The 7,871-nt window shown below is 55.5% G+C and overlaps 1 protein-coding gene and 1 long non-coding RNA gene across 3 annotated transcripts in view; one reads left to right on the top strand and one right to left on the bottom strand.

Annotated features, from left to right (window-relative positions):
- PES1 (pescadillo ribosomal biogenesis factor 1) overlaps positions 1-7,871 on the top strand; it is an 18,125-nt gene that overhangs the window by 5,097 nt on the left and 5,157 nt on the right. Inside the window, exons 4-8 of one of the 2 annotated variants that reach the window (XM_006147926.3) lie at positions 1,729-1,838; positions 4,629-4,800; positions 4,883-4,972; positions 7,308-7,424; positions 7,531-7,605. In XM_006147926.3, coding sequence (XP_006147988.1) covers positions 1,729-1,838; positions 4,629-4,800; positions 4,883-4,972; positions 7,308-7,424; positions 7,531-7,605 — 564 coding nt within the window. The remainder of the gene's footprint in view (positions 1-1,728; positions 1,839-4,628; positions 4,801-4,882; positions 4,973-7,307; positions 7,425-7,530; positions 7,606-7,871) is intronic. The other variant, XM_006147927.3, reaches the window with a different exon arrangement.
- Positions 1,845-7,871, bottom strand: part of LOC102503203 (uncharacterized) — a 17,856-nt gene continuing 11,829 nt past the window's right edge. The window contains exon 3 of the long non-coding RNA XR_334488.2: positions 1,845-2,865. This is a non-coding gene — a long non-coding RNA (uncharacterized LOC102503203). The remainder of the gene's footprint in view (positions 2,866-7,871) is intronic.

Raw genomic sequence — 7,871 nt, 5'->3', positions numbered from 1 at the left:
GGTTTCCGCTATAGGGCGCGTGTGCTTGCCAGACAGATAGAGAGAGACATAGAGACAGAAAGCGAGAAATCACCCCCCCCAGGGGGGATGGTCATGCCGCAATCCCTTCTCCTCCATTTTCCTCTCGGGATCTTGGGCACGCACGCACACGCGGCCGGCGTGAGTTTTAAGCCACTGGGTCCAGGACACGTGAATTGCGGTCGACCACGTGGGAGTCCAGCGACATAGCCATTACGCTAACTGCTGGTTCCCCCCGATTCTTTTGAAAAGATGAAAGTTTCTGTGCCTGAAGCAAACAAAGATGGTGTCCTTTCAGGGGTTTTTCTGGTGTATTCACATCCTGAAGAAATGGCTCCTATTCTGATGGTTTCTGAGATTTCTCCCAGGAAGACCAAGCCTTTCGTGCCCAAATAGAAATCGTTAAATGCTCCAGTAGCACAGGGAAAGCAGAAACCTATTTATACCAAATGCACATCATCGCAAGTAGCTAATGGAAGGTAGCCTGCTACTTCTGAAACCACCAACCCTGAGCAGGCTTGACTGAGCTCTCGCCCTGACTCCAGGAGGAGCAGGTGCCAACCAGTGGCCCGTGGCTGCTGGCCCTGTTGCCCAACCCCCGCGAGGTGGGTGGCTGGATCTATTTCACTGCTGGGTTACAGCTATGGAAACTCACTGTGTTGGAGGGGGGGCGTGGAGGGAAATGGCTGTCTCAGAGCTGCCGTTCATAGCCCTTGCAGAGGCAGCCTCTAAGAACCCTCAAAGACAGGTTTCCATGATTTTAGTTACCTGTCTTCTGAAGATATTCTGTGGGAGATTCCAGAAATAAACAATTTATGAGTTTAAAATTATATTACTGTGCTAAGTAGCATGATGAAATGTCATGCCATCCCACCTGGGACGTGAATCATCTTTGTCCAGCCGTCTGTACTGTATACGCTGCCCACCGGCTAGTCCCTTGGTAGCCATCTTGGTTACCAGGTTAGAAAAATGTAATAGATACAGAGTCCAGTGCTATCTTTGGTTTCGGGCAACTGCTGGGGGCCTTTGAACATATCCCCTATAGGTCAGGGGGACTGCTGTACTCAAGGCAGAAAAATATATTGGTTTGGAGGCTCTTTCTTTTTCATTTTTTTAAAAAGAATTATTTATTTAATTTTACTTATTCATTCATTTATTTTAATTTGACCAGAGAAAGACAAACACTCAGAGAAGGAAAGTGCAAAAGCAAACCACCAGGTCTGGGACTTGAACCGTGGTCAGCCATATGGGAGTGTCCAGTACCTTAACCACCTTTCCACCTGCTGGCCTCTCAGCTGCATCTTTCTAGATGACTCAGTGGCACACACAGTCCTGCAGCTTGTTTCATGCTGACACGAACTGGTGTGGGGAATGGAATCGGGCCCTTCTGACCCTGATCTGCCTCAGTGGCAGGTTAGTTGACTTCGGTTCTCCTTCCATACAAGCATGTAGAGTCAGAGAGTGATCGGCCCTGTGTGGCGTCAAAAGGAGTGCCCTGGTCTAGCTTTGCTCGTTAGCATAGGTCAGTCTCAGTGCCCTTGGGTTGGTTGTTCTGCACATCCTGGGGCTGGTTGCACAATAGACAGCTGTGGCCAGCTTCAGGAGGCATGAAGAATTTTCCTGTGGCTTTCAAAGTCCTTCTGTCCTTCATGGAAAAAGGTGTCCAGGAGGCCTTGGCCTCGGCATCCACAGTTTTTTTCTCTCTTCTAGGTCTTTGTCCGGAAGCTCCGGAAGGCGTATGGGAAGAGTGAGTGGAACACTGTGGAGCGTCTGAAGGACAATAAGCCTAACTACAAACTTGACCACATCGTCAAGGAGCGGTGAGTCAGGCGCTCCCAGAACACTGCTGTCTGTTCATTTAGTGCTGGGCGCTGTCCTAGTTCCGGGCATACAGCTGGGGCAAGACCAGTATCCCGTCTAAACTGCTTCATCCTTTTTGGGGAGCCAGACCAAACAGCAAATTGACAGATCACAATAATGATTACAAGTTACAGCGAGTGCCACAGGGATATGAATAGTGTGAAGGGAACCAGGCTCGTCGGAGGAGGACTCTCTGAGAGGAGACGTGGAGACATTTGAGCCAGCCAGGGGAAGCACAGTTCACAGGGGCAAAAGCAAGTGCAGAGGCCCTGTGGTGGGGGGCCAGAGCTCTGAGCCTGTACATGTACCTGGTGAGACCCGGAAGGTGTGACTAGACCTCTGATCTTAACCTCTCCTTGCCTGACCTTCCCTTGTTCGTCGGCTGACATTGTGGTTTTTGAAGACTCTTTCTCTTTGTTCATGATAGAGTACATTCTATGCATGTGAGTGTGAAGTGAAAGAGAGAGAGAGAAGCACCCTCTGCAGAGTCCAGTCACACTGTCTTTCCCCCAGCCCTCCAGCCTGTTAGAACACAGGTGCTCAGAAACACACCCAGCTTGTTTCAGGCTGACGGAGCTGGGGATTTGAACCACAGTTGCCATGTGGGATCCAGCTTCTCTTGAACAGTACATTACCACTTTGCCATGGAGCTGGTCTGTAAAATGGTGATTCTTAACTGGGGTGGTGTCCCTCAGGACGTCACCTGGAGGCTCTCTGGGTCCTCACGACTTGGGTGAAGGATCTGGTGGCCAAGGCTACTGCCGAATAACCTGCAGTGCACAGAATAGTCTCAACCCAGAGCAGCCTGGCCCAAAGGTCCGTGTGGTGACGTTCAGAGATGATTGTCCCTGTCCAGCCTGTGACAGACAGCTGTTGGAAGGCACAAATGGAAAAACTGCACAAGAAAAAAACCTAGTGCCTGGATTTGCACATACCTGGTGGCAGTGTCCTGGTCCCACTTCATCCTCACTTTAGCCAAAACCAGAGCTGAAGAAAGAAAAGCAGGTGGCTCAGAAATGGCTGGTGCTGCTTCTCCAGGGCTCCAGCTTATGGGGTTGTCTGAGGTGGGGAGTTAGGAAACCACAAGGCACCAGAGAGGGACAATTGAGGTTTCCACCTCTGCACTTGGAAACTAGATGGCTTCCCTGCTGCTCTGAGGACCCTGTGAACTGCCCGTCTCTGTCTTGACCTGGGTTCGAAGACCAGGCAGCTCTTGCCATCTGTTGATTCTATGCTGGGCTCCATCCTAGCACCAGGGATGCAGCCGGGAGTGAGACCGAGACCTGTAGTGAGAGATGCCCTCTGAGGCTGGCAAGATCTTGGCCATCTCTGGCCCTGTGCTGTTCAGAGTCCTATTCAAAATAGCAAGAGCCCTTTCTTCAGGAGGAAGCTTCCTAGAAGGCAGTTTGGATGCCAGAGGCCCTGGCAGCTGCCCTGGCTGGGGGAGGGAGGCTAGAAGCCCTGTCTGGCCACTTGTGCCAGGGCATTTCTAGGGCATTCCGAGAGCCCAGTGTGAAACCAGCAGTCTAGTCCAACAGTGACGGAGCTGGGGCTCAGGCAGAGAGACTTGCCCTTGGTCACAGTGCAGGGCAGGGCTGGAATCCAGGGGTTATTCCTTATAGTGCAGTGTCCTTTCTGAGACCCATGCCTCTGTCCCTTAGCAGGGCAGCCACATGCTCCCAGTCCTTGGGCAAGGATCACAAGTGTGACTCATTGACTTCTTCACTTGCCAAGGCTTCCTGGTCTCTTTCTGGGCCGGGACACCATTCCAACATTTTAATCCCCTGATTGTGATTGGTTTTGCCAACTAGACAGAGGACTGGGTGAGGAGAAACCAGGAAGAGAGAACTCACTCTGGGGACCTGTGGCCAGGCTGAGACAGCACCTCTCAGGAGAAGTATCTCAGTCCTCTGCCCCAGCCACTGGGGCTGCTTTGCATATTTCCGTCTTTCATCTAGGACCTCCCAGTAGACTGCCTTTGAAATGAAGATTTCACTCTGAGAGAGTGAGAGGACCAGACATGGTCTGGCATGATGGTAAAACACGATGCTCTGTGAAGCTGACCCACAGGGGAAGGTTCCTGGTTCATGTCTGGAGACCTCCAAGTTCACTGTGTGTGTGTGTGTGTGCATGACATGACCCAGGGCTGTCTGATGTTGGGGGTGGACGAAGGTGTCAAGACCCTGTTGGGACGCCAGCCCATGTGGCCAACTGTGTAGTTTGAATCCAGGACCTGTCAGCTTGAAAAAAAACCAGTATGTGTGCATGTGTGTCCCAAGTCCCAACAGGATGGAGAAATGGAGGTGAGTGCGCGTACTCGCTTGCAAATCTTAGAAAAAGACAAGATGGAAAGGATCTTGTTAGGGGTGGATCTTTCTCTCTCTACCTCTCACTCATGGAAAAATAAATAAACTTAAAAAAAGAGAGAGAGAGAACCCCTGACTTCGTGTCTCTCTCACCACAGATACAGAAGAGGGTCAAGGCTAGACTTGGCTGAGCAGTGGTTGTCTTGGGGACCCCGTTTGGGGTTTCTCTGGTCCTCAGAGCTAAATGGGCACACCTGGTTAAGGGCTTCCTCCTGGGGCTGTTCTCTGGTCTACCTCCTCTGGAGAAGCTGGTGCTGCCAGGTCAGGAGGTGACAGTGGCCAGGCCTGGCCTGGGAACCGGGCCACTGATAGGGTAGGTCAGGAGATCGGGGCCCTTACAGTCCAGGCTACACGAGCCTGAGTGCTGTCCTCCCGGCCGGGCAGGTACCCCACTTTCATCGACGCCCTGCGGGACCTGGACGACGCCCTGTCTATGTGCTTCCTCTTCTCCACCTTCCCGCGGACCGGCAAGTGCCACGTGCACACCATCCAGCTGTGCCGCCGGCTCTCTGTGGAGTTCATGCACTACGTCATTGCTGCCCGGGCCCTGCGCAAGGTGAGCCGGGCACCTGGGGCCCCGCCTCTCCGGCCCTCCTTGCCATCTCACGATCTTCACCTGCCATCTGACCTCCTCCCAGGTCTTCCTGTCCATCAAAGGCATTTACTACCAGGTGGAGGTGCTGGGGCAGCCCATCGTGTGGATCACCCCCTACACCTTCTCCCACGACGTGAGTGTGCCTGGGGAGGGCGTCGGCTGGGCAAGCATAGGGGGGCAGGGGCGAGGAGCCTCGTCCTGCAGAGTCTGATATATACCAGAGTCTAGTTGTTGGCCCAGAGAGGGATGTGGAAACAGGTAACACAGCATCGCTATTAAGAATGGGGACCCCGCGAGCCACCCCTGCTCCAGTTCCCCCAGCTGAGTGACCTTGGGCACAACCCTTCACCTCTCTGTGCCTCAGTTAACAGTGTGTGTCCCCTTCTCAACCTTGCTGTGAGGATTTAAAGGAAAAAAATCTTACTGAAAGTGCCCAGCCCTTTAGGGCACTGAGTAAACAGCCAGGCCCTGTCCTCAGGCCATTGGGGTCCTTGTCCCCACCCTGCTGCTGGTGCTGCCAGACTTTCGCTGAGCTCCTCGCTTCCCTCCTCTGCATCCCCTCTCCTGCCCTATGCACCCCACAGAGCCAGGAGTCAGGGAGGCCGGGGAAAGGGAGAGCACAAGGGACGCACTGAAGCCGAGGTCCTGCTCCTTTCTGAGCTTGGGGATTGTTGGTGGGGAGTCTCAGACTCCGGCATCGAGTCTCGGAGGGCCCCCTGGCCAGCTTGCATTGCCACTTCCTGCTGTGCCTCAGAGGGCAGGTGCTGCCAGCCTGACTGGACAGTGGCTTGGTGCTCTGTGGTGAGCCCTGGGGCGGGGTGGTCTGGGCTCTTGGGCTGCTCCCATGGCTGTGGGCTCGGGGGTGGAGGGCAGAAACTGCCCTGGCTGCAGCTGACGCTCAGTGGCGAGGCTGCCGTCTATTGGTGGGAGAGCGCGGGCCTGGCCCTCGGCAGTCCCTGATCTCATTCCCTGGGGCTGGCGTGGGTGGCCAGAGTCTGTGGCATGTCCCTCTTCCCTTTCTGTTCCTCCTTCCTTCCTGCCTTCCTCACTGGCCCGCCCTCGCCTTCCTTCGCTCTGATGTCCCACCCTAGGCCGCTCAGACTGGTCTTTGTCTGTCCTCAGTGGTGAATAGGGCCCTGTGGAGGGCTGGCCTCCCCGCAGCTGGGCCTGGGGGAAGGGCACGCCAGGCCCTCTTTCCTCCTTCCTCCCTGCACTGCTTCCTCTCAGTGGAGTGGGAGGATTGGTGCTGGGGTGTAGTGAGGCCCTGGTGTACCCCACCTCTGAGCAGGTAGTACTGGGCCTTGTCACAGTGGGACCTGGGCTGGTTGTGGGGGCCGGTGGGGGTGCCCTGCTTGGTTGTATGTGTGGGAAATGGGTTAGGTATGCCAGGGTGCCTGCCAGGCCTGTGGGGCCCTGGTAGATGAGTGTGGCAGGATAGAGGTGTGAGCCGGGGGGCAGGCAGGACACCTCTTGTCCCCTGAGCCCACACAGCACAGGTCACTGCCTGGCAGCAGGGTGGAGAGACCACTTAGTCCTGAGCACAATTCCCCAGGGCCTCATTCCTGGCATCCAAGTCCCAGCCTCAGCGGGGACAGTACCACTCCAATTGAAGTGCTTTGGTCTTAGTCCCAGCTCTTTACCCTCTTTTGTTTTGTGTTAGGCCAAGGGCAAAGGTGAGCCCTCCATGTCCCCTGCCTGCTGGGCTGGCAGCTTGTGGGGTGGCTCTGTGTCTGTGCCCCAAGCAAGTAGTTTCTCTCCTGCCATTCCCAAGAACTCCTGGGGCTGAGCTGTCCAGCTGGTCCCAGGCCCCGGGGTTGTGCCTTCATACCAGGTTTGGGCCAAGGAAGGATTGCTGACCTCTGAGTATCTGTCCTTAGACCCTTGCCAGGGCATGAGTGGGCTGGGTCCTGTCCACCCACTGCCCCAGCTGGGCCAGCCTTCCCAAGGTGCCTCAGTCACCAAGGTTCTGTCAGCCGTTCTGTTGGGCCCTGGGAGGGCTGTCCCTTGGCGCTCACAGCCTAACCCTGGAGCAGGCACTGAACAGAGACTGGGAGGGCTGGTGGGGAAGGCATGAGCTTTGGCCAGGTCAGGGAGAGCCTTTGGTCTCTCCAAGGACAAAAGTTAGCTGAGATGGGAAGGGGGAGGGGCTAGAGTAGGGAGAGGGCGGACCAGCCAATCACGGGAACAGCATGGCCCAGTGTCCCCTTTCTCACTCCCAGGTCCCCGTTTATGGCCTAGGGGCCTGGCACTGGCCACCAGGATATCCCCAGCCCTTGGGCCACCTTTCCAGAACCTCATTTGTGTGCAGAGTGCCCCTGGATGGGGTCATACCACACAACCTCTTACCCTGGGCATAGCCACAAGGACAGGGCCATTCTCAAGGAACTTACGGTCAAACATGGCCTATTTGTGTGTTGTCAGTTACTGTTTTACCCCATCCCTGCTGACACGCCTTCTGTGCCCCCCAGCACCCGACAGATGTGGACTACAGGGTCATGGCCACCTTCACCGAGTTCTACACCACCCTGCTGGGCTTCGTCAACTTCCGCCTTTACCAGTCACTGAACCTCCACTACCCCCCCAAGGTAGGGCCCCTGCCCAGCCCCTTCTCCCCATGGTGCAGGGGCCATAGCCTTTCTTTCTCCACATGGTGGCTGTCCTCTTTCCTCTGACCATGCCTTTGTCTACCAGCTCGAGGGTCAGACCCAAGGAGAGGCAGAGGCCAGCGAGGGGACCTATGCGCTGGACACTGAGAGCTCTATGGAGGTGAGAGAGGCGTCTCTTCAGAAAGGTGGCCCTTGATCCCTGTGCCTCTAAGATTCTGACTTAAAGTGGGGGTGTGGGGAGTGGCTCTGGGTGGTCTCAGGGATTGTCCTCAGAACCTAAACGCACTGATAGCCCAAAATTGTGGCCACTGCCCCTCCCCACCCTGGAAGCACACCCAGAGTCCTACCTGCAGCCCTGAGCCCTCCTTCTTTCCCACAGAAACTGGCAGCCCTCAGTGCCAGTCTGGGCCGTGCAGTGGTGACTGC

This window comes from Tupaia chinensis, unplaced genomic scaffold (assembly GCF_000334495.1).
Source record: "Tupaia chinensis unplaced genomic scaffold, TupChi_1.0 Scaffold000226_1, whole genome shotgun sequence".
In the NCBI taxonomy this organism is placed as follows: Eukaryota; Metazoa; Chordata; class Mammalia; order Scandentia; family Tupaiidae; genus Tupaia; species Tupaia belangeri.
The sequence above is the reverse complement of the archived record's forward strand: the minus strand, read 5'-3'. Positions and strand labels throughout refer to the sequence as shown.